The sequence below is a fragment of the Crotalus tigris genome, unplaced genomic scaffold (assembly GCF_016545835.1).
Source record: "Crotalus tigris isolate CLP2741 ecotype Arizona unplaced genomic scaffold, ASM1654583v1 scf7180000024513.1755786, whole genome shotgun sequence".
NCBI classification, from domain to species: Eukaryota; Metazoa; Chordata; class Lepidosauria; order Squamata; family Viperidae; genus Crotalus; species Crotalus tigris.
Window position 1 is genome coordinate 307,347 of NW_024100685.1, and position 25,714 is coordinate 333,060.

Genomic DNA, 25,714 nt, shown 5'->3' on the forward strand with positions numbered 1-25,714 from the left:
TGGGTCGGACACAACTTCGCAACTAACAACAACAACAAAGTCCCTATGTTCCTGGGGCCACCTAGATATTTTTTTTTTTCTCTCTCTCTCTCAATTCCATCATGTTTGTTAGTATGCTGAGTTCTGCAGAGATCTGGAAGCCGCGGGGAGCTATATGGAGAACATAAAGGCATCTCTTAAATATTCATGCAGTTTGCTGTGAAAATCACTAATTTCCAAGGGACACTAGCAGTCAGGCAGCATGGAAACCATTACGGTTAGTGGCACAGTCAGCCAGATGTTGAGACTGGATCTGGCGTTTTTGTCCACCTCGGGAGCCCTTCCCAAAGATCTGAGATAGGCAGATGTTGTCGCTTACTAATCTTAAAGTTCTCCTCACAGGATGTCAGCTGTTCCAAGCAAAGCTGCCTGTTGCAATTGACCGACGGGGATTGTGTCAGTGCCGATGGTGTTCTAATGCTGCTCCAGATGTTTTGGGATTGCACCCAAGGCGCCTATGACTGTAGGGGGCTATCTTTGGGGCGTTTTCCCCACAGTCCTTCTACTTCTATTTGCAGGTTTTTGATTTTGTGATTTTCTCCATTATTATTACCACTATGGGGGGTCACACACTCAGCCGGATGTTTAGATCTAGAGCAGTGGTTCTCCACCTGTGGGTCGGGACCCCATTTGGGGTCGAACGACCATTTCACGGGGGTAACCAAACAACGCAGTCCGTCATTTTTCCCCCCTTTTCCTCAGCTGTGCTACTCCCTTTTCTTCTATTGGCTTTGGAAAGCCAATAGAATAGCCTCTCTTGCATAGAGTCTAATTCTATTGGCTTTCAAAAGCCAATAGGAATTGTCCAGGCTGTCTCTGCCCTGCTGAGCCCGCCAAAAGTCCCATTCTGCAAACGGTGCTGCACCAGTTGAGTAGTCCTCGACTTACGACCGGTTGAGTAGTCCTCGACTTACGACTGGTGGGGGGTCGCGGCATTAAAAAGGTTGAGAACCACTGATCTAGAAGAATAGCAACAACACTGACAGGACCAGCCACTTGTAACTAAATTTTACTCCCTTCTAACACTGATGATGTTAGCTAGCTGGGTAATGAAACATCTGCAAGACAAAAACCAAGCTCAGAGGGCACCAAGGATCCTACAGTCTTCCTCCTCCTCCTCCTCCTCCTCCTCCTCCTCCTCCTCCTCCTCCTCCTCCTCCTCTCCACAAACCGCCCGCCCTTCTAGCACTGATGATGTTAGCTAGCTGGGTAATGAAACATCTGCAAGATAACACCCAAGCTCAGAGGGCACCAAGGACCCCACAGTCCTCCTCCTCCTCTTCCTCCTCCTCCTCCTCCTCTTCCTCCTCCTCCTCTCTCACTCCTTTTTAGCACTGATGCTGTTACCTAGTTGGGTCATGAAACGTCTGCAAAAAAACCACCAAGCTCAGAGAGCACCCAGGACCCCACAGTTCTCCTCCTCCTCCTCCTCCTCCTCCTCCTCCTCCCACACGGCACTCCCTTCTAGCACTGATCATGTTAGCTAGCTGGGTAGTGAAACCAGGGATAGGCAGATGTGATCTGATGGTGTGAATGTGAGCGGTTACTGTTATGATACATTAGCTTGTGCATCTGATGTGCCACCTGTGGTCTCAGCGAGGCTGGCCCATCTTAGCAAAGACACCACTTCGCTGGCACATGTGACTCCCTTCCCTCCTGGCCTGAAGCCAGAAGATGTGCAAACGTGGCCAGACGTCGCAGCAGGAAGAGATTTCAAGCAACTGCCCATTTGCACTTGGGGCCGGCTGAACGTCATCCAGGCCTGGGCTGGAGCAGAAACAAAGGCCACCAAATCCAGTCTGCAGCCCTCCAGAAGACCCGTGGGAGACAATAACAGCGATGCAGAAAAACCAAAGTCTTCGCTGCTGTCTTGAGATGACATAGATGTTTGCCCCATTTCAATCTTTTCCAAATTTCCGGGCAAGAATAAAACAGCTGGAAGGGACCCCGGAGATCTTCTAGTCTGCTCAGGCAGAAGACCCTCTACCATTCCAGACAAATGATTGTCCAATCTCTTCTTGAAAACCTCCAGGGATGGAGCACCCACAACTTCTGGAGGCAGGTCGTTCCACTGGTTCATTGTCCTCACTCTTAGGAAGTTTCTCCTTAATTCCAGGTTGCTTCTCTCCTGGATTGATTTCCACCCGTTGCTTCTTGTCCTGCCTTCGGGTGCTTTGGAGAATAGGTAGAAATCACCACCACCCTCTTCTTTATGGCAGCCCCTCAAATATTGGATCACTGCTATCAGGTCACCCCCAACCCTAATTTTAACTCATTCCAGGCTAGACAAAATAGCAGAATAACAGAGCTGGGAGGGACCTTGGAGGTCTTCTAGTCCAACCCCCTGCTCAGGCAGGAGACCGTATAGCAGCGGTTCTCAACCTGGGGGTCGGGACCCCATTTGGGGTCGAACGACCATTTCACGGGGGTCGCCAAACAACGCAGTCCGCCATTTTTTTCCCCCTTTTCCTTAGCTGTGCTACTCCCTTTTATTCTATTGGCTTTTGAAAGCCAATAGAATAGACTCTCTTGAATAGAGTCTCATTCTATTGGCTTTCCAAAGCCAATAGGAATTGTCCAGGCTGTCTCTGCCCTGCGGAGCCCGCCAAAAGTCCCATTCTGCAAACGGTGCTGCACCAGTTGAGTAGTCCTCGGCTTACGACCGGTTGAGTAGTCCTCGACTTATGACCGGTTGGGGGTCGCGGCATTAAAAAGGTTGAGAACCACTGCTGTATAGCATTTCAGACAGAGGGCTGTCTAAGCTCTTCTTAAAAACCTGCAGTGTTGGAGCACCCACAACTTCTGGTGTCGAGCCGTTCCACTGGTCCATTGCCCTCACTCTGAGGAAGTTCCAGGTGGTTTCTCTCCTGCATTGGTTTCCATCCATTGCTTCTTCTCCTGCTTTGGAGAATGGAAGAAAACCAAGAGAGCCAATCTATTTGGGGAGGGGTGTTGGGAGTAGAAAAGCCCCCCCCCCCAGAGCTTGGGAATTAATCTTTAACCAACCGCTGACCTTTCTGAGCCCCTCTGCAGGTCCGCACGGGATCACGAGGATTGCCCTCTTTGCTCCACTCTGCTCAGCCGTGTCCTGGAATCCGGACAGCTGCAGGCTTGACCTGCCTGCTCCCTCAGCAGGCCATCTGCTAATCTTCACTCCTCCAGCGTGGAGACCTTTGGGGTCTCCCACCCCCACCCCTGTGGACAGAAGAGGCTTGGAGGTGGCCAGATCTGTCCTGGATACGGGGCAGGAGATGAGCCTCTCCATCCATCCACCCAGTCCCCGCAGAGGTGTGAAGATTGCCTTGCAAGGGGTCGTGCAGATGGAAGCCTGCAGACCCGGGAATCCCACGGGGGTCACGGGGGTCCTGGAAATGGCAAAAATTTCTGCTTATTTAAAGCAGGCTACACAAGAAAGATATATTATTGTATGGAGAAGATGGATAGATTATATGCAGAAAAAGTATGGGACTGCAAAGTATCATTTATTTTATGAATAATGGATTGGTTTATAAAATTATGATGTTAAAGTAAGTTTTATAGCAAATGTTGTAGAAGAGATTTGTTTATGATGATGTATTTTAAGGGGAGTTGAGGGCTAAGTATGATTTTTTTTCTTTTCTTTTTCTTTTTTTATTAATTTTGTTACTAATATTTATTTATTTATTTATCTGTCTATCTGTCTATCTATCTATTTATTTATTTATTTATTTATGAGACTTATATACCGCTTTAAGTGCGAGCACTCTCTAAGCCAGTGGTTCTCAACCTGTGGGTCGGGACCCCATTTGGGGTCGAACGACCATTTCACGGGGGTCGCCAAACAAGGCTGTCCGCCATTTTTTCCCCCTTTTCTTTGGCCACGCCCCTGGCACCCGGTGATGTATAAGTGGTTGGGGGTCACCACAACATGGGGAACTGTATTATGGGGTCGCGGCATTAGAAAGGTTGAGAACCACTGCTCTAAGTGGTGTACACCAATAAGCAATGTATATATATATATATATATATTATATATATATATATATATTAATATATATAGGTCTTTGGTTGTTCGGGTTTTCTCCCGCGTAAAATTGGAAGTGTCTTGGCGACGTTTCGACGAAGTCACATTCGTCATCTTCAGGCTGGTGTTTTTAGCTTCTTGCTTTGAATACCCGCGAAAACCTCAGAAAACATATATATATATATATATTTACATTGCCCCCAACAACCTGGGTCCTCATTTCACCTACCCCGGAAGGATGGAAGGCTGAGTCAACCTTGAGCCGGTGAGATTTGAACCGCTGACCTGCTGAACACAGTCAGCTAAAGTGGCCTGCAGTACTGCACCCTAACTGCTGCGCCACCTCGGCCCTGCTCTGGGAAGTGAGGGGGGGAAGGTTGAGGGTGGCTGGGTGGGTGAGTGGGTGGGTGGGTAAAGATAATATAGATATAGTTGTTTATGATAGAGGTGCTGCTTGGGCGTTTCCCCTATGCTGCTGTTCATGTGTGTGAGAGGGATGAGAAGGGGAGGAAGGTGTAGGGAGGAAGTAGGATGGTTAGAGGAGAAGGGGAGGGGAAGAGAGTAGGAGGGGAGGAGAGAAAGAGGAGGGAAGTAGGGAAGGTATTAGAGAGGGTGGACGCAGCCTGGGGGGAATGGGCAAGCGGTACCGATGGTTAGGAATTTATTTTATTTATTTATTTTACCTTGGAAATCGTATTCTGTATGTTGAATAAATGGAAAAATAAAAACTTTTTTTTTTAAAAAAAAGGGGGGGGTCCTGGATGAGAGGCATGGGCAGAGAGGGAGGGAGGGAGGGGGCAGTCCTGACCCAGGAAGAGGCTGAAAGCTTTTTGCCGCTAATCCTCCTTAATGGCCGGTCTTTTGCTCCTTGGCCTGTGGCCTTTTCTCTGCAGGTGTTTGAAGGGACCTCTGGCATCGATGCCCACAAGACGACTTGCCAGTTCACTGGGGACATCCTCCGCACGCCGGTGTCTGAGGACATGCTGGGTAGGTGGGACGTCTTTGGGGAGGCCGCGGAGGGGCAGCCGAGGATCAAAGGTTTGCTCCGGTGATAGGAAAGTGCCCAGGTGTCCAGGAGAGAAGAAAGCCCCCAGAGAGGCTGAACAGAAGAACAAGAGTTGGAAGGGACCTTGGAGGTCTTCTGCAACCTCTTTTGGTCACCAGACTATAAAAAGGATGCTGAGACTCTAGAGAAAGTGTAGAGAGGAGCAACTAAGATGGCTAAAGGACTGGAGGCTGAAACATATGAGGAATGGTTGCAGGAATTGGGGAGGTCTAGTAGTTTAATGAAAAGAAGGACTGGGGGGGACAGGATAGCAGGGTTCCAATATCTCAGGGGCTGCCCCAAAGAAGAGGGGGTCAAGTTGTTCTCCAAAGCCCCTGAAGGCCGGACAAGGAATAACGGATGGAAACTGATCCAGGAGAGATTCAATCTGGAAATTCTATTCTATTCTATTCTGTTCTGTTGTTCTGTTCTATTCTATATTCCAATATTCTATTCTATTCTGTTCTGTTCTGTTCTATATTCCAATATTCTATTCTATTCTATTCTGTTCTGTTCTGTTCTATATTCCAATAGCCTATTCTATTCTGTTCTCTTCTGTTCTATTTCCTTATTTCTATTCTATTCTATTCTATTCTATTCTATTCTATTCTATTCTATTCTATTCTATTCCATTCCATTCCATTCCATTCCATTCCATTCCATTCTATCTCTTATTCTATTCTATTCTATTCTATTCTATTCTGTTCTGTTCTGTTCTGTTCTATTCTATTCCATTCTATCTCTTATTCTATTCTATTCTATTCTATTCTATTCTATTCTATTCTATTCTATTCTATTCTATTCTATTCTTTATTTCAATTCTATTCTATTCTATTCTATTCTATTCTATTCTATTCTATTCTATTCTATTCTATTCTATATTCTATTCTATTCTATTCTGTTCTGTTCTGCTCTATTCTATTCTCTATTCTATTATTCTATTCTATTCTATTCTATTCTGTTCTGTTCTGTTCTGTTCTGTTCTGTTCTATTCTATTCCATTCCATTCTATCTCTTATTCTATTCTATTCTATTCTATTCTATTCTATTCTATTCTATTCTATTCTATTCTATTCTTTATTCCAATATCTATTCTATTCTATTCTATTCTATTCTATATTCTATATTCTATTCTGTTCTGTTCTGCTCTATTCTATTCTTATCATTATTCTATTCTATTCTATTCTATTCTATTCTATTCTATTCTATTCTATTCTATTCTATTCTATTCTTTATTCCAATATCTATTCTATTCTATTCTATTCTATTCCATTCCATTCCATTCCATTCCATTCTATCTCTTATTCTATTCTATTCTATTCTATTCTATTCTATTCTATTCTATTCTATTCTATTCTATTCTATTCTATTCTATTCTATTCTATTCTATTCTATCCCTCTGGTTTTGGAGCAAGGAAGGGAGCAGACATCCCAAGCTGGTCTTCCCCACTGAGTCTGGACACAGAGCGTTCAGGATCTTGGGGAAACCCCTCCCCCCGTGGAAAAGAAATAGCTCTTGAATAGCAGCCTCGGTTCTTCAGACATTCGTGGTGGGTTATTTGGGGGAAGGAGGGGGAGCTACCTGCCGTTGACTTCTAGGAATCTCCAAGTCAAGGGCTGGGGGAACCTGAGGACGGGGGTGGGAAACTGAGTTCCCCCCCCCCGGCTCATTTTGACTGTGATGTGAGCCAACATCTCCCAGCCTTGCTCTTTTCCTGATGTGGGGTGACAGAAGGCGCGCCATTGGCGGAAGGGCTGGAGAGATGTCCTCTTTTCCCCTTTGGCAGAGGGGTGAAGTCTGCTGTCTAGTTCAGTGGTTCTCAACCTTTTTAATGCCGCGACCCCCCACCAGTCGTAAGTCGAGGACTACTCAACCGGTCGTAAGTCGAGGACTACTCAACTGGTGCAGCCCCGTTTGCAGAAGGGGACTTTTGGCGGGCTCAGCAGGGCAGAGACAGCCTGGACAATTCCTATTGGCTTTTGAAAGCCAATAGAATTAGACTCTATTCAAGAGAGTCTATTCTATTGGCTTTCAAAAGCCAATAGAATAAAAGGGAGTAGCACAGCTAAGGAAAAGGGGAAAAAAATGGCGGACTGCATTGTTTGGCGACCCCCGTGAAATGGTCGTTCGACCCCAAATGGGGTCCCGACCCACAGGTGGAGAACCACTGGGCTAGATGCTCTTCTCCATGGCTCTGCTCTGCTGGGCCAGGTCATTCAGGGGTCTGCACAAGAAGCCTCCCCCCCACGGGGGGTCTTCTGGCGTGACCTTCCTTGGATTCAGCTGTGCTCTGGGTGTCCCGTTGGAGGCCGAATTACAGAACAAAAGAGTTGGAAGGGACCTCGGAGATCTTCTAGTCCAGCCCCCTGCCGAAGCAGGAGACCCTGTGCCCTTTCAGACAAATGGCTGTCCCGTCTCTTCTTAAAAACCTCCACCCACAACTTCTAGAGGCAACTTCTGTTCCACTGATTAATTGTTCTCACTGTCAGGAAAATCCTCTTTCATTCCAGGTTGCTTCTCTCCTTGATGAGTTTCCATCCGTTACTTCTTGTCCTGCCTTCAGGCCCTTTGGAGAATAGCTTGACTCCCTCTTCTTTGGGGCAGCCCCTGAGATACTGGAAGACTGCTATCCTGTCCCCCCTCGTCCTTCTCTTCATTAGACTGGACATCCCCAATTCCAGCAACCGTTCCTTATATGTTTCAGCCTCCAGTCCCCTGATCATCTTTGTTGCTCTTCTCTGCACTCTTTCTAGACTATCAACATCTTTTTTACATGGTGGCGACCAAAACTGGACACAACAGTCCAAGTGTGGTTTTATCAAAGCTTTACAAAGCAGTACTAACTCTTCACCTGATCTGGATTCCATCCTTCTGTTCATGCAACCAAAGATCTTGAAGCACCCGATGGCGTCTTGCAGGACATTCCTTTAGCTGAGTTTAGTTAGGAAGATACTGGCCACCTGTTCAGGTTTTCCCAGCACTGTTCACGGTGGACCCTTCCTCTTTTGGGACCCCCACCCAACATCCTCCCCCCCCCAGTCTCTGGGCCTTCCTCTTCACGGTTGCTTCTCTTTGCAGGCCGCGTCTTCAACGGTTCAGCCAAGCCCATCGACAAAGGCCCCGTGGTGATGGCGGAGGACTTCCTGGACATTAACGGTGAGGCCATGTGGTTGGGTTGGATAGGGTGGCAAGGGGAGGGGGCACAGGGCACGCTGGAGCCAGTGCATCATGGGGAAGAAGCCCAACAGCTAAGTGGGGGGACATTAAACTGAGCGGAGGTGAAACCCACAGCTGGGACGCCTTTGCTTGCCCACCAATGGCAACTCAAAGGTGGAACGAGGGAGCGTGAGCTGAAAAGAACTACTTGTTGGTCTTGATTTTAAGGAAAATCCGTGCCTTTCCTCTTTTGATTTGGCAAAAGCTTTTCAGAAGTAGATGAACCCAATGGTGGGGTCAGGAGTGGGCCAAGCAACATCCCTTTGGAAAACTAAATTGTGTTTTTAGTCTTTCAGAAGCTGATTTACACTGGGATAATTCCTTCCTTCCCTCCTCCCTCCCTCCCTCCCTCCCTCCCTCCCTCCCTCCCTCCCTTCTTTCCTTCCTTCCTTCCTTCCTTCCATCCTTCCTTCCTCCCTCCCTCCCTCTCCTTTCTTTCTTTCTTTCCTTCCTTCCTTCCTCTCATTTCCATCTCCTCTCCCTCCCTCTCTCCTTCCTTCCTTCCTTCCTTCCTTCCTTCCTTTCTTTCTTTCTTTCTTTTTCTCTTCCGTCCTTCCTCTCATTTTCATCTCCTTCTTCCCTACCTCCCTCCTTCCTTCCTTCGTCTCATTTCCATCCCCTCCTTCCCTCCCCTTCCTTCCTTCCTTCCTTCCTTCCTTCCTTCCTCCCTCCCTCCCTCCCTCCCTCTCCTTTCTTTCCTTCCTTCCTCTCATTTCCATCTCCTCTCCCTCCCTCTCTCCTTCCTTCCTTCCTTCCTTCCTTCCTTCCTTCCTTCCTTCCTTCCTTTCTTTCTCTTTCTTTCTTTCTTTCTTTCTTTCTTTCTTTCTTTCTTTCTTTCTTTCTCTTCCTTCCTTCCTTCCTCTCATTTTCATCTCCTTCTTCCCTACCTACCTCCTTCCTTCCTTCCTTCCTTCCTTCCTTCCTTCCTTCCTTCCTTCCATCCTTCCTTCCTTCCTTCCTTCCTTCCTTCCTTCCTTCCTTCCTTCCTTCCTTCCTTCTCCAGGGCAGCCCATCAATCCTCAGGGACGCATTTACCCTGAGGAGATGATCCAGACGGGACTCTCCCCCATTGACGTCATGAACAGCATCGCCAGAGGACAGAAGATCCCCATCTTCTCGGCTGCTGGGCTCCCCCACAACGAGGTACGGCCCTCACAAGCCCCCTCCTCAGTTTTCCTCCATTGGCGATCCAGGCGCCTGCCCTTCCCATCGTCCACAGCTTCTCACCCTCCTTCTTCCCTCTTCATCCCAGATCGCAGCTCAGATCTGCAGGCAGGCCGGCCTGGTGAAGAAGTCGAAAGACGCCATGGATTACCACGAGGATAACTTTGCCATCGTCTTCGCTGCCATGGGGGTAAGTCACCGCTTCTGGGAGCCGGCCAGGTGTGGGGCTGGAGGCCTCTCGTCCCCCCACCTGTCCCAAAGGGCCCCGGAAGGAGACCCCTCTTCCTGGGTGCTGGACCACCCTCTGGGCCAGAGACAACGGGACCACCCGGGGCTCCCCGCCGAAGGATCTTCAGCTGGGACCTCCCTTCAAAGTGCGCCCCGAGTCCCAGTTCTAATCTTAACAGGCGGTCCTCGTTTTATGACTGCAGCGGAGCCCCAAATTTCCGCTGCTAAACGAGACGTTTTGCCCCATTTTACGACCTTTCTCGCCACTGTTGTTAAGCGAATCACGGCAGGTCTTTAGTGACCCGGTCGTTAAGTGAATCCGGCTCCCCCCCTTGGCTTTGCTTGTCCGAGGGTCGCAAAAGGGGATCACGTTGACCCCTGGGATATTGCGACCGTCATAAATATGAGTCGGTTGCCCAGGGTCTGAATTTTGATCTGGGGGATGGGGGATGCTGAAAAGGTCGTAAGTGTGAAAAACGGCCCTCAGGCACTTTTTTCAGTGCTGTAACTTCAGACGGCCACTAAACGAACTGTCGTAAGTCGAGGACTATCTGTACAGCCTGTTCCCAGGCAGGACTAGCAATGGGGACTTCTTGTTTGATCTCATCCCTTCTTCCTCTTCTTCTTCTTCTTCTTCTTCTTCTTCTTCTTCTTCTTCTTCTTCTTCTTCTTCTCCTCCCCCTCCTCCTCCTCTTCTTCTTCTTCTTCTCCTCCTCTTCTTCTTCTCCTTCTTCTTCTTCTCCTCCTTCTCTTCTTCTTCTTCTTCTTCTTCTTCTCCTCCTCCTCCTCCTCCTCCTTCTCCTCATCCTCCTCCTTCTTCTCCTCCTTCTTCCTCCTCCTTCCTTCTCCTCCTCCTCCTCCTCCTTCTTCCTCCTCCTTCTCCTCCTCCTCCTCCTCCTCCTCCTTCTTCTTCCTCCTCCTCCTCCTCTTCCTTCTTCTTCAGCTGCTAAGTTGCATCCGACTCCTCGTGACTCCACGTTCTGGCCAAACGTTTACTCAACCTCTCCTCTGTTCTCCACCTGCTGGGTGGGGGATTCTGGGAGTTGAAGTCCACAAACCTGCCCAGGTTAGATTAGATCTGTGGTCTTTTGACAACCAAGTCATTTATGTGCTTGGGAAAGGCGCTGCCATTTCGAGCGCCAGGGTTTTCTCAGGGGTCCACTCCCTCCAGCAGTGAGTCCCCCCCCCCGATTCGAAGCTTAAAATACTCTTTGCAAAGGAAGAGTAGCTACCGACCCTCTCTGTTCCCCGAGAATTTTACTCCTCTTGAGTCTGAGAGTAACCTGGCGTGGAGACGTAGCTTCAGAGCATCAACCAGCCATCCCTGAAGTGAGAGAAAGTCTGGGCGCATTAGTGTAACTTTGGCACAACGGTGGCTGGATGACGCCTGTGGACATTCTTGTATAATCACACATCCAGGAACGGCCTTGGCCTTGGAAGCTGTTGGTGCAACTTCTCCACCCCCCCCCCCCAGTTGCTCTCCACTGTGGCTCACGGCACACACAGACGTTCTGATTGGAGGAGAGGCAACAGGCATCCGGGCAGATGTTGGAGGCTGCTGTTCCCAATTGAGGGAAAGAATTCAACAGTAAACAGCTGTCAAATCAAGACTGGAACAGCTACCAGTGCTGCAAGCACTTGTGTATCAACAGAGAGCAAACCCTTCTAGCACTCCTCCTTCTGCTGCTCCTGCTCCTCCCCCATTCCCTTCTAGCACTGATGGTGTTACCTAGTTGGGTCATGAAACGTCTGCAAGAAAAAAACTAAGCTCAGAGAGCACCAAGGATCCCCAGTACTCCTCCTCCTCCTCCTCCTCCTCCTCCTCCTCCTCCTAGCACTGATGGTGTTACCTAGTTGGGTCATGAAACGTCTGCAAGAAAAAAACTAAGCTCAGAGAGCACCAAGGATCCCCAGTACTCCTCCTCCTCCTCCTCCTCCTCCTCCTCCTCCTCCTCCTAGCACTGATGGTGTTACCTAGTTGGGTCATGAAACGTCTGCAAGAAAAAAAAATTAAGCTCAGAGAGCACCAAGGAACCCACAGTCCTTTTTCTGTCCTCTTCTCCTCCTCCTCTTTCTCCCATTCCCTTCTAGCCCTGATGATGTTACCTAATTGGATTATGAAACGTCTGCAAGAAAATATAAATAGAATAGGAATAGGAATAGAAAATGGATGGGATGGGATAGGATGGGATGGGATAGGATGGGATGGGATGGGATGGGATGGGATGGAATAGAATAGAATAGAATAGAATAGAATAGAATAGAATAGAATAGAATAGAATAGAATAGAATAGAATAGAATAGAATAGAATAAATATTGGAAAATAGAATAGAATAGAATAGAATAGAATAGAATAGAATAGAATAGAATAGAATAGAATAGAATAGAATAGAATAGAATAGAATATTGGAAAATAGAATAGAATAGAATAGAATAGAATAGAATAGAATAGAATAGAATAGAATAGAATAGAATAGAATAAATATTGGAAAATAGAATAGAATAGAATAGAATAATTCTTCAATGTTAAGACCTTGACTTCAAAAATGGAGGAAATAATTTCCATCTCACTAGATTTTCTGAGCAATAATTCACACAACCCTTGTTTTTAATTCCCCAGCAAGATCTTTTTTCTTATCATGCCCTCAAGTGGACAAATTTATATAAGAACGAAACCCGAAAAAGACTGGTTTAACTTCCTACTGGGGTATTACGTATCCCCCCCCACACAGACATAGAACCTGAAAATGCATTCACTTTTAAACAGAAAAAGAACCCTCCTTTTCCTGAGTTTTCAATGCATTTTCTAAAAGCAGCCGTTGCATATTGTTAAAGGAACCCTCAAAAAAAACCTCCATTTCTATTATTTCTATTTCTATTATTTCCATTTTGTGGCTAATTGCAAATAAGCAGATTATCCCCCCCCAAAAAAATGTACATTTCTTGATTATAGATATTTAGAATTTGGGGAACGTTAGCCAGGTTTCCCCTTATTTTGGTCTTGGGAAAAGTAGCTGGGCAAGAATTTGGAGCTGGCCTTGGGGAAGGCATGAAAGAGCCATTAGGGAGGGTGAAAAATTTGCACAGTCTGCCGAAGGAAGGAAGTGTGGGAAAGAAACAGAAAATAAATGTGCTTTCATTTTGTTTAGGGCAACATCAGACAAATACAGTAAAAGCTTAGCTGGGCTTTTCAAGAGTGATATTCAGTGTAGGCCAGGGGGAGGCGACCTTGGCTCTTTTATGACTGGTGGACTTCAACTCCCAGAATTCCTGAGCCAGCGTACTGAGGGGAAAGGGAGAGGTTTCCAGCTGAGCCATGCTGGCTCAGGAATTCTGGGAGTTGAAGTCCACAAGTCATGAAGGGGCCATAGTTCCCCCATGCTGGCTCAGGAATTCTGGGAGTTGAAGTCCACAAGTCAGAAAGCGGCCTAGGCCAGGGGTAGGCAACCTTGGCTCTTTTATGACTGGTGGACTTCAACTCCCAGAATTCCTGAGCCAGCCATGCTGAGGGGAAAGGGAGAGGTTTCTAAGCTGATCCATGCTGGATCAGGAGTTGCCTACCCCTGGTGTAGGCAGATTAAGAAATGACCAAGGTGGAATTCTAGGAATGTATTTTATTGTTGTTGGGTACTATTTTTCAAGTGTGGCAACTTTAAGACGTGTGGACTTCAACTCCCAGAATTCCCCAACCAGCAAGGCTGGCTAGGGAATTCTGGGAATTGAAGTCCACGCATCTTAGAGTTGCTAAGATTGAGAAACACTGCACTAAAGACTTTCTGGAGAATCAACCTACAATCTTACATCTCTGGCCAGATGTACTTTTAAGATGAGAAGCCAGATTCTGATCCAGCAAAAGAAACACGCAACCCATCGATTTAAAAACAACCACCACAATAACAACAACAGAAAATAACACAATTGCTGTTTGTCGTTTCCTTTCTTTTTTCTTTTTTCTTTTTGGTCTTAGTCCACGTTCTTTTTTCTCTTTCTTTTTCCTTTACTTTCTGTATTTTGGTCCTTGACCCTAAACTGAATCCATGAAAGCTTGAAACAAAAGAACAGGGAACAGGGGTAGATAGCCTTCTTCCAGAAGCGGTGAATGCTCCAACACTGGAGGTTTTTAAAGAAGAGACTGGACAGCCATTTGTCTGAAATGGTATAAGGTCTCCTGCCTGAGCAGGGGGTCAGACTAGATGACCTTCAAGGTCCTTTCCAGACAGAGCATTCTATGATTCTAGAAGGAAGGAAGGCAGGACAAGAAGCAACGGATGGAAACTCATCAAGGAGAGAACCAACCTAGAACTAAGGAGAAACTTCCTGATAGTGAGAACAATTAACCAGTGGAACTGCCTGCCTCCAGAAGCGGTGAATGCCCCAACATTGGAGGTTTTTAAAGAAGAGACTGGACAGCCATTTGTCTGAAATGGTATAGGGTTTCTTGCCTGAGCAGGGGGTTGGACTAGATGACCTTCAAGGTCCCTTGCAACTTTATTATTGTTGTTGTTGTTGTTGTTGTTGTTATTGGAAATGGCTCCATAAGGATCCCTTCATTGGCAGGTGAACATGGAAACGGCCCGGTTCTTCAAATCGGACTTTGAGGAGAATGGGTCCATGGAGAACGTCTGCCTGTTCCTCAACTTGGCAAACGACCCCACGTGAGTCCATAGCCTGGGTCTGGGGGAGAGGGTGAAGGGAGCCGCAGTACCCCCAGACTCAAGGGCCTGGAGGCTAAAAGATATGAAGAACGGTTTCAGGAATTGGGTATGTCTAGTGCCTGGCTGGGGATTTCTGGGAGTTGAAGTCCACAAGTCATAAAAGGGCCAAGTTTGAAGACCCCTGATCTATTTTAATGAAAAGAAGGAATGGGGGTGGCAAGATAGCAGTCTTCCAATGTTTGAGGGGCTTCCACAAAGAAGAAGGGGGGGTCAAGCTGTTCTCCAAAGCACCTGAAGGCAGGACAAGAAGCAATGGATGGAAACTCATCAAGGAGAGAAGCAACCTGGAACTCAGGAGAAAACAATTGACAGGGAAAACAATTAACCAGTGGAACAGCCTGCCTCCAGAAGCTGTGAATGCTCCAATAGTGGAAGTCTTTAAGAAGAGATTGGACAACTATTTGCCTGAAATGGTCTCCTGCCTGAGCAGGGGGTTGGACTAGAAGACCTCCAAGGTCCCTTCCGACTCTATAATTCCATGATTCTCCTGCAGTATTGAGCGGATCATCACGCCCCGTCTGGCTCTGACCACTGCCGAGTTCCTGGCCTATCAGTGTGAGAAGCACGTTCTGGTGATCCTGACCGACATGAGCTCCTACGCCGAGGCCCTGCGGGAGGTCAGTGGGCCCGTGCTGGGCCAGGCTCTCCTTGTGGCAAGGTGACGATGGGTGGGGTTGAGGGTCAGGCCTGTCTTCCTCTCTGCCTCTCGGGATCTCCCCTCTTGGTCTCCCCTCCGTAGGTCTCCGCAGCCAGGGAGGAGGTGCCTGGACGACGGGGGTTCCCTGGCTACATGTACACCGACCTGGCCACCATCTACGAGCGGGCAGGACGGGTGGAGGGCAGGAACGGCTCCATCACCCAGATACCCATCTTGACCATGCCCAACGACGGTGAGGCAGCGCGGAGGTCAAGCTCTCGGCCCAGATCCCAGATCCCTGGGTAGAAGTCTGCGCAGGGGTCCGGGAACACGGGGGTGCAGGAGGGGAGGGGGACCCCTGGGACCACGAATGGTGAAAAATGCAACTGGGTGGTGGGGAGACAGGGAGTCCTTGACTTACGGCCCACGTTTCCATTGCTAAACCAGACAGTTGTTAAGCGGGTTTTGTCCCATGTCATGAACTTCTGCATCAGTGCCTCTGCTATTATCTTTCGTTGAGAAAGTAGGAATAGAATAGAGCCAGAAGGGACCTTGGAGGTCTTCTAGTCCAGCCCCCTGCTAAAGCAGGAGACCCTCTACCATTTAGAACAGAACAGAACAGAACAGAATAGAATAGAATAGAATAAGAGATAGACTAGAATAGAGCTGGAAGGGACCTTGGAGGTCTTCTAGTCCAGCCCTCTGCTCAAGCAGAAGACCATCTACCATTTAGAATAGAATAGAATTGGAAGGGACCTTGGAGGTCATCTAGTCCAGCCCCCTGCTCATGCAGGAGACCCTCTGCCATTAGAACAGAACAGAACAGAACAGAATAGAATAGAATAGAATATTGGGGAATAGAATAGAATAGAATAGAATAGAATAGAATAGAATAGAATTGGAAGGGACCTTGGAGGTCATCTAGTCCAGCCCCCTGCTCAAGCAGGAGAACCGCTAGATAGTCACTTGTCTGAGCTGGCAGCCTCTTCTTAAAAACCTCCCCATGATGGAGCACCCACAACTTCTAGAGGCAAGCGGTTCCACTGGTTACTGTTAGGACGTGTCTCCTTAATTCCAGGTTGCTTCTCTAAGATAGGTAATCAAAATTAACGAGCAAGAAAACCAAGCAAAGGTGAACTAATAGAACAAGGAAATAAACAAGGAAAAAGAAAACATGGAAAATAGATTGATAGGACTAGTAAAAATATATATTTATCCAGTGCACCCCCTCTTCCCACCCCAAGCCAGATGCTTTCTGACCTGGCCACCAAAATAACTCTGGCCTGTTTGGAGAGACAGAATTCCTTGTGAGCCATCATCTGGTGTTGCCCCAGACCAGGGGTAGGCAACCTGGGCTCTTTTATGACTGGTGGACTTCAACTCCCAGAATTCCTCAGCCAGCCATGCTGAGGGGAAAGGGAGAGGTTTAAATGCTGAGCCATGATGGCTCAGGAATTCTGGGAGTTGAAGTCCACAAGTCATAAAGCGGCCTAGGCCTAGGCCAGAGGTAGGCAACCTTGGCTCTTTTATGACTCCTGGACTTCAACTCCCAGAATTCCTCAGCCAGCCATGCTGAGGGGAAAGGGAGAGGTTTCCATGCTGAGCCATGATGGCTCAGGAATTCTGGGAGTTGAAGTCCACAAGTCATAAAAGAGCCAAGGTTGCCTACTCCTGCCCCAGACAGAAGGGTCCCCAACAATCCTCCCATGTTCCAACCCGGAAAATGATGCTGAGGGATGCTGTGCTGGGGTTCAGCCCCCCCCCCCCAACTCATCAAGCAACCAACCAACCGACGGAGCAGGGTGGGATTCTGCTGTCTCCTGGATTACTCAAGATGCCTTCAAGCACAACCGATCTAGACACGCTATTCTGAGCCTCTACACCAGCGGTTCTCAATCTTTTTAATGCCGCGACCCCCAACCGTTCGTAAGTCGAGGACTACTCAACTGGTGCAGCACCGTTTACAAAAGGGGACTTTTGGCAGGCTTAGCAGGGCAGGACAGCCTGGACAATTCCTATTGGCTTTTGAAAGCCAATAGAATTAGACTCTATTCAAGAGAGTCTATTCTATTGGCTTTCAAAAGCCAATAGAATAAAAGCTAAGGAAAAGGGGGGAAAAATGGCAGACTGCGTTGTTTGGCGACCCCCGTGAAATGGTCGTTCGACCCCAAATGGGGTCCCGACCCACAGGTTGAGAACCACTGCTCTACACTCAACTTCAGAGTTGATAGGCTGTGGGAATTGAGAAGGAGGCCACTAGAAGCAGGTCTCAGTTCCTCCTCGGTGCCCCACAAGTTCTCCTAATTCTCAGGTGACTCTAAAATCAGAGAGGAAACTCAGCTAATTATGAAAATTATGAGTTGAGATGGATGGTTCTTAGGAGGAAGCAGAAGAGGGGAGACCCCTGGTAGACTTTCACATGTAGCTCTGAAGACCAGGCTATGCTGGGTTCAAGGCTCTAGGGTGGTGGGTGGAAAAGTCATCAAGGAGAGGACCTGAAGGCCGGAACAGAAGCAACAGAACTACTGTAGTCAAGGAGAGAAGCAACCTGGAACTAAGGGGGAATTTCCTGACAATGGGAGCAATTAACCAGTGGAACAACCTGCCTCCAGAACCTGTGGGTGCTCCATCACTGGAGGCTTTCAAGAAGAGACTGGACAGCCATTGGTCTGAAATAGCATAGGGTTTCTTGCTTGAGCAGGGGGTTGGACTAGATGGCCTCCAAGGTCCCTTCAACCTATTCTGGTATTCTATAATCTCAGATCAATGAACCAGTGGAACGGCTTGCCTCCAGAAGTTGTGGATGCTCCATCACTGGAGGCTTTTAAGAAGAGACTACTGGACAGCCATGTCCAGTATAGGGTTTCTTGCTTGAGTTGGGTTGGACTAGATGACCTCCAAGGTCCCTTCCAACTCTGTTCTTCTGGTTCCATTTCTACGCCTGAGAAGAGACAGGTCTGCTTCTTCTGCTTCACGTCGTCCTCCCCACCTCCAAGAAGATGGTCAAAAAATTCCAGATGGTGGCCATGATGGTTTTAAGATGGAGCATGTCAACCACCAGCTTGATTTTTTTGGAGCAGGCCCTTCTATCTTTCTCCCCTAGAAGACTACCGTCCTTGGCTGGGGGTCCAAGAAAGAATGGGCTGGGGGATCTCAAAGTTTGAGATCCAGAATTTTGCACCTGTGCCTCTGCTGTTCTCTGCCTTGAGGTCCTTTGGTTGAGAAAGTAAGATGTGTCCTCCAGATTAAGAAGCTTCCTTCAAGAAGGTCCCACCCATGGGAACCCCTATCCAGATTTCTCCACCGCAATAGAGAAGTAATTGGCCAGCTTCCCTGTTGTTTTGAACTTCCCAAATTAAGCAACAGCTCCGTGGACTTTCCCTTTTAAAGAAAGGGACGAAGTTAGTAAGAAACTCAGGGCTTTTCTTGAGAAATTTAAACCTAGTAATGGGGACAGAGAGTGAATTGATACAGAACATTTCCGTCCCCGGCAATCTAGAATGAAAATAAATAAACAAAACCCTAACCCTCAAGCATATTTTGTGCGGTTAAGAACACCAACCTTGCTGTCCAAGAAAATCAAGCTTTTGATAGGGTGTGCCATACCACTGGCACTAATCAAACAGATAGTAAGGAAGATGGTAAGGAAACTCATCAAGGAGAGAAGCAACCTAGAACTAAGGAGAAACTTCCTGACAGTGAGGACAATTAACCAGTGGAACAACCTGCCTCCAGAAGCGGTGAATGCTCCAATACTGGAGGTTTTTAAGAAGAGACTGGACAGCCATTTGTCCGAAATGGTATAGGGTTTCCTGCCTGAGCAGGGGGTTGGACTAAATGACTTCCAAGGTCCCTTCCAATTTTATTATTATTGTGATTGTGATGACGATGATGATGATGATGATGATTATAAGGGGAACTCAGACATGGTGCCATGATGTGAAAAAGATGTTGAGACTCTGGAAAGTGTGCAGAGAAGAGCAACAAAGATGATTAGGGGACTGCAGGCTAAAACATACAATATAAGGAGCGGTTGCTGGAATTGGGGATGTCCAGTTTAATGAAGAGAAGGACGAGGGGGGACAGGATAGCAGTGTTCAGTATCTCAGGGGCTGCCCCAAAGAAGAGGGAGTCAAGCTATTCTCCAAAGCGCCTGAAGGTAGGACGAGAAGCAACGGATGGAAACTCACCAAGGAGAGAAGCAACCTAGAACTAAGGAGAAACTTCCTGACAGTGAGGACAATTAACCAGTGGAACCACCTGCCTCCAGAAGTTGTGGGTGTTCCAATACTGGGCAGAAACTGGGCAGCCATGTGTCGAGAATGATGCCTGAGCAAGGGGTTGGACTAGATACAGGGGTCCCCAACCGTGGCAACTTTAAGACCTGTGGACTTCAACTCCCAGAATTCCCCAGCCAGCATGGCTGGCTGGGGAATTCTGGGAGTTGAAGTCCACAGGTCTTAAAGTTGCCACGGTTGGGGACCCCTGGACTAGGTCCCTTCCAACTCCGTTATTCTGACCCTACGCACGGCTAGTGGCATCCCCTTGTGTCTCCTTGCAGATATCACACACCCCATTCCGGATTTGACCGGATTCATCACGGAAGGACAAATTTACGTGGACCGACAGCTTCACAACCGGCAGGTAAAGGGTCTGGCTCTCCCTCCCATCTCTGTGGGCGCATCAGAGTTTCTGGGAAGTCCAGAGGTCCCTCCCCACCCCTCCCGGAACTCCAGTCACCCTGAGCAACAGGGGCTCTCCTCCCAGTTTTCCCCACAACAACAGGCCAGTGAGGCGGGTTCGGACTGAAAGAGAGAGAAAGAGGGACTGGCCCAGAGTCACCCAACTGGCTTTCATGCCTAAGGAGGGACTAGAACTCTCCGTCTCCCGGTGATTGGCTCAGAGTCACCCAACTGGCTTTCATACTTAAGGAGGGACTAGAACTCTCCATCTCCTGGTGATTGGCTCAGAGTCACCCAACCGGCTTTCATGCCTAAGGCAGAACTAGAGTTCACCGTCTCTTGGTGATTGGCCCAAAGTCACCCAACTGACTTTCATGCCTAAGGAGGGACTAGAACTCTCCGTCTCCTGGTGATTGGCTCAGAGTCACCCAATTGGCTTTCATACTTAAGGAGGGATTAGAACTCTCCATCTCCTGGTGATTGGCCCAAAGTCACCCAACTGGCTTTCATGCCTAAGGAGGGACTAGAACTCTCCGTCTCCCGGTGATTGGCTCAGAGTCACCCAATTGGCTTTCATACTTAAGGAGGGACTAGAACTCTCCGTCTCCCGGTGATTGGCTCAGAGTCACCCAATTGGCTTTCATACTTAAGGAGGGACTAGAACTCTCCATCTCCTGGTGATTGGCCCAAAGTCACCCAATTGGCTTTCATACTTAAGGAGGGACTAGAACTCTCCGTCTCCCGGTGATTGGCTCAGAGTCACCCAATTGGCTTTCATACTTAAGGAGGGACTAGAACTCTCCGTCTCCCGGTGATTGGCTCAGAGTCACCCAATTGGCTTTCATACTTAAGGAGGGACTAGAACTCTCCATCTCCTGGTGATTGGCTCAGAGTCACCCAACCGGCTTTCATGCCTAAGGCAGAACTAGAGTTCACCGTCTCTTGGTGATTGGCCCAAAGTCACCCAACTGACTTTCATGCCTAAGGAGGGACTAGAACTCTCCGTCTCCTGGTGATTGGCTCAGAGTCACCCAATTGGCTTTCATACTTAAGGAGGGATTAGAACTCTCCATCTCCTGGTGATTGGCCCAAAGTCACCCAACTGGCTTTCATGCCTAAGGAGGGACTAGAACTCTCCGTCTCCCGGTGATTGGCTCAAAGTCACCCAATTGGCTTTCATACTTAAGGAGGGACTAGAACTCTCCATCTCCCTGCTTCTGGCATGGTCCCTTCAAACCCTGTACCAAGAATTCAGCCCATCGGTGATTGTGCTTTAGACGACGCTATAAAGCACCTGAGTTTTAGGCGCTATGAAGACCCCAGACTCTCCTCCCCCCCTCCCCATGTCCTCTGGGGCTCTTAGCTCCCACCCGATCAGACCCGATTGCTCCACGGTGGCTCCTTCGTGACGCGCCTTTTCTCGGCCCGCAGATCTACCCGCCCATCAACGTGCTGCCGTCTCTCTCTCGTCTGATGAAGTCAGCCATTGGGGAAGGCATGACCCGGAAGGACCACGGGGACGTTTCAAATCAATTGGTGGGCCTCTGAGCTGACCCAGGGCGGTGGGGGGCTTTGGGGGGGGTGGATCCCAGGCCCCGGGAGGGGAGGGACCCCCTGTGCAACAGAACAGGGAAGCTCTTCCTTCCGAAGCGGGTTTGAAAAAACAACAGGCTTCCTGGGATCAGGAGTGCCAAAAGGCCAATGGCAAGAATGCAGGTGGTCCTCGACTTACGACAATTTGTTTAGGGACCGTTCGAAATGACAACAGCACTGAGGAAGGGATTTATGACCCTTTTTCACGTTGAGGAACCCTTGGGGTGATCAAAATACAGATGCTTGGCAGCTGGCTCGTATTTAGGACGGTGGCAGCGTCCCCCGTGTGTGTGTGTGTGTGTGATCCCCTTTTGCGACCTTCTGACACGCAAAGTCAACGGGGGAAAGCCCTATTCGCTTAACGACTAATTTAAGAAATGAAGGGATTCGCTTAACAACCGAGGCGAGAAAGCTCATAAAGTGGGGCCAAAGCTCGCTGAACAAAAGTCTCACTTAGCAACGGAAATCTTGAGCTCCCTCGTGATCGTACGTGGAGGACGACCGGCACCATTCTTGCTTAGCACTACCAAACTGATTTTTGGGGGGGGGGACACGTCCGGCGGGCAGCCCTCTCCGGAGGGGCTTCTGGGGCCCCCCGTTTCTTGACATGATCTTGGTTCTGAGTGACCGTCTTGCTTTGCGTCCAGTATGCCTGCTACGCCATTGGCAAAGACGTCCAGGCCATGAAGGCCGTGGTGGGGGAAGAGGCCCTGTCAGCCGATGACCTTCTCTTCTTGGAGTTTCTGCAGAAGTTTGAGAAGCAGTTCATTGCTCAAGGTACGTGGGAGCGGGCCAAGGCCACGGCGTTGCAGGTACGTCTGGTCTAATAAAGAGAAAGACCAGGGGGGAGACGATAGCGGCCTTGTAGTATTTGAGGGGCTGCCCCAAAAGAAGAGGAAGGGGTCAAGCTCTTCTCCAAAGCACCAGAGGGCAGGACGAGAAGCAACGGATGGAGACTCATCAAGGAGAGAAGCAACCTGGAACTAAGGAGAAGCTTCCTAACTGTGAGGACAATCAACCAGTGGAACAGCTTGCCACCAGAAATCGTGGGCGCTCCACCACTGGAGGCTTTTAAGAGATTTGTCTGGAACGGTTTATTTAGAGTCTCCTGCCTGAGCAGGAGGTGGGACTAGAAGACCCCCAAGGTCCAACTCTGTTAGAATTAGAATTAGAACAGGACGCAGCATTGTAGGCTGACTCTGCCCACTGCCGGGAGTTCGATCCTGACTGGCTCAAGGTCAACTCAGCCTTCCGTCCTTCTGAGATCGGTAAAATGAGGACTCAGATTGTTGGGGGCCACAGGGTGACTCTGTAAACCGCTTAGAGAGGGCTGTAAACGCGCTGTGAAGCAGTGTATAAGTATTAAGGGCTATGGCTAGTGCTATCATCTATCTATCTCTATCTATCTATCTATCTGCGTATATCTATCTATCTATCTATCTATCTATCTCTATCTATCTATATCTATCTCAATATCTATCTATCATCTATATCTATCTATCTATCTCTATCATCTATTCTATCTATCTATCTCTATCTCTATTTATCTATCTATATCTATCTCAATATCTATCTATCTATCTATCTATCATCAATATCTATCTGCGTCTATCTATCTATCTATCTAATCTATCTATCATCTATCTCAATATCTATCTATCTATCATCTATATCTATCTATCTATCTATCTATCTATCTATCTATCTATCTATCTATTTCTATCTATCATCAATATCTATTTATCTATCTACCTACCTATCTATCTATCTATCTATCTATCTATCTATCTATCTATGTCTATCCATCTATCTGTCCGTCCATCTCTCTCTCTCTCTCTCTCATAGATGATAGATTAGCCGTGCAGGCTGACTCTGTCCACTGCCGGGAGTTCAATCCTGACCAGCTCCAGGTCAGATTGTTGGGGGCAAATGTGCTAACTCTGTAATCTGCTCAGAGAGGGCTGCAAAGCAGTACGAAGCGGTATACAAGTCTAAGGGTTATTTCTGTGGCTATTTTGATCTCAAACTTCCCACGCTGTAATGAATTCGTGGCATGCTTCTCCCAGGGGCCTATGAGAACAGGACCATCTTTGAGTCGCTGGATATCGGCTGGCAGCTCCTGCGGATCTTCCCCAAAGAGCTGCTGAAACGGATCCCAGAAAGCATCTTGGCCGAGTATTACCCCCGTGAGGCTAAAGGGAACCTCAGCTCCGACACGGCCCTCTGAATCCTGGTCTGCCCAAACCCTGATGCAGGAGAGAGCTGTGCTCAGACGTGGTCAGCAGATGAGGAGAAGGCTATCCGATGCAAACTCCGTTTTGCGAAGATCCCCGAGTCCCACATATTTATTTTCTGCTTGGCAGCTCTCCCCAAAACACCAACCACTCACTTTTCCGGCGGGGGAACGACGCGTAGTACAAAATGTCCTGATTCCAAATAAAAAGGAACAAAGATCTGGGATCTTTCCTTGCCAGACTGTCACAAAACATACTTTCGTTCCCACACTGTCGCATGCTTGGCAAATTCCTAAACTTGTAACACTTCATTTAGTGACCGTTCAACATGACAATGGGCACTAAAAAGAGTGACTTATGACTGTTTTCACACTTACGGCCGTGGCAGTATCCCCATGGTCAGGGGTAGGCAACCTGGGCTCTTTTATGACTCATGGACTTCAACTCCCAGAATTCCTCAGCCAGGATGGGTGAACTATGACCCCTTCATGACTCTTGGACTTCAACTCCCAGAATTCCTGAGCCAGCATGGCTCAGCTTGGAAACCTCTCCCTTTCCTCTCAGCATGGCTGGCTCAGGAATTCTGGGAGTTGAAGTCTACCAGTCATAAAAGAGCCAAGGTTGCCCACCCCTGGCCTAGGCCTAGGCCGCTTTATGACTCGTGGACTTCAACTCCCAGAATTCCTGAGCCAGCATGGCTTAACTTGGAAACCTCTCCCTTTCCCCTCAGCATGGCTGGCCTAGGAATTCTGGGAGTTGAAGTCCAGGAGTCATGAGGGGGCCATAGTTCCCTCATGCTGGCCCAGGAATTCTGGGAGTTGAACTCCACGAGTCACAAAAGAGCCAAGGTCGCCTATCTCTGGCCTAGGCCTAGGCTGCTTTCTGACTCATTGACTTCAACTCCCAGAATTCCTGAGCCAGCCATGCTGAGGGGAAAGGGAGAGGTTTCCAAGCTGAGCCAGGCTGGCTCAGGAATTCTGGGAGTTGAAGTCCACCAGTCATGAAGGGGCCATAGTTCCCCCATGCTGGCTCAGGAATTCTGGGAGTTGAAGACCACACGTCATAAAAGAGCCAAGGTTTCCTACCTCTGGCCTAGGCCTAGGCTGCTTTCTGACTCGTGGACAACTTCCAGAATTCCTGAGCCAGCCTGGCTTAGCTTGGAAACCTCTCCCTTTCCCCTCAGCATGGCTGGCTCAGGAATTCTGGGAGTTGAAGTCCACGAGTCATAAAAGAGCCCAGGTGGCCTACCCCTGCCCATGGTCATGTGATCAAAAATCAGTTGCTTGGCAACTGACTCGTGTTTACGACGGTTGCAGGGTTGTCCTGGGATTGCGTGATCCCCTTTTGCGACTTTCTGAAAGTCCATGGGGAAGATAGATTCTAACAACTGGGTTAGTAACTTCACAACTGCAGCGATTCACGTCACAACTGTGGCAGAAAAGGCAAAATTCATTTAACAAATGTTTCACTTAGCAACATATGTTTTGGGCTCACGTGTGGGAGTAAGTTGAGGACTTTCTGCATTTCAGCGGGGGAAAAAGAGGCTGTTTTTAAATGAAACGTTGTTAAATTTCTACAAAGAATAAAATATTGTCCTGAAGGCAGGACAAGAAGCAACGGATGGAAACTCATCAAGGAGAGAAGCAACCTAGAACTGAGGAGGAATTTCCTGACAGTGAGAACAATTAACCAGTGGAACTACTTGCCTCCAGAAGTTGTGAATGCTCCAACACTGGAGGTTTTTAAGAAGAAATCGGACAGCTATTTATCTGAAATGGTACAGGGTTTCCTGCCTGAGCAGGGGGTTGGACTAGATGACCTCCAAGGTGCCCTCCAGCTCTATCCTGATGGCTTGATTGTATGAGATGCTTGGCAACCTAGATTTTCTCCTGGTGGAACTAAAGTTAATTCACACAATTAATATGGTGGGGGGAGGGGGGCAGAGGAAGCTGCCTTGGACCCCTTCCAAGCATAGACTTTCTCCCCGAAGCTCATGGTCCATCACCGAGACCACAGATGTTTATGTCCCTCATCTTTGTGTATATGTGTAAGAGAAATGCTTCTCTTTTACAATCATGGCCACCATCTTGGTTCTTTTCTCCGTACATTGGGGACATCCCTGGTCCACCGTTGAGCTTTGCTTGTCTCTTGTCTTT

The 25,714-nt window shown here is 48.2% G+C and overlaps 1 protein-coding gene across 1 annotated transcript in view; it reads left to right on the forward strand.

The window, feature by feature from the left end:
• ATP6V1B1 (ATPase H+ transporting V1 subunit B1) overlaps positions 1-23,782 on the forward strand; it is a 41,061-nt gene extending 17,279 nt beyond the window's left edge. The window contains exons 4-14 of the mRNA XM_039333872.1: positions 4,936-5,029; positions 8,167-8,244; positions 9,308-9,447; positions 9,557-9,658; positions 14,255-14,352; positions 14,906-15,029; positions 15,152-15,302; positions 19,611-19,693; positions 21,163-21,267; positions 21,972-22,101; positions 23,391-23,782. Of these exons, the coding sequence (XP_039189806.1) occupies positions 4,936-5,029; positions 8,167-8,244; positions 9,308-9,447; positions 9,557-9,658; positions 14,255-14,352; positions 14,906-15,029; positions 15,152-15,302; positions 19,611-19,693; positions 21,163-21,267; positions 21,972-22,101; positions 23,391-23,551 (1,266 nt within the window). The 3' untranslated portion in view covers positions 23,552-23,782. The remainder of the gene's footprint in view (positions 1-4,935; positions 5,030-8,166; positions 8,245-9,307; positions 9,448-9,556; positions 9,659-14,254; positions 14,353-14,905; positions 15,030-15,151; positions 15,303-19,610; positions 19,694-21,162; positions 21,268-21,971; positions 22,102-23,390) is intronic.
• Positions 23,783-25,714: the final 1,932 nt, after the last annotated feature.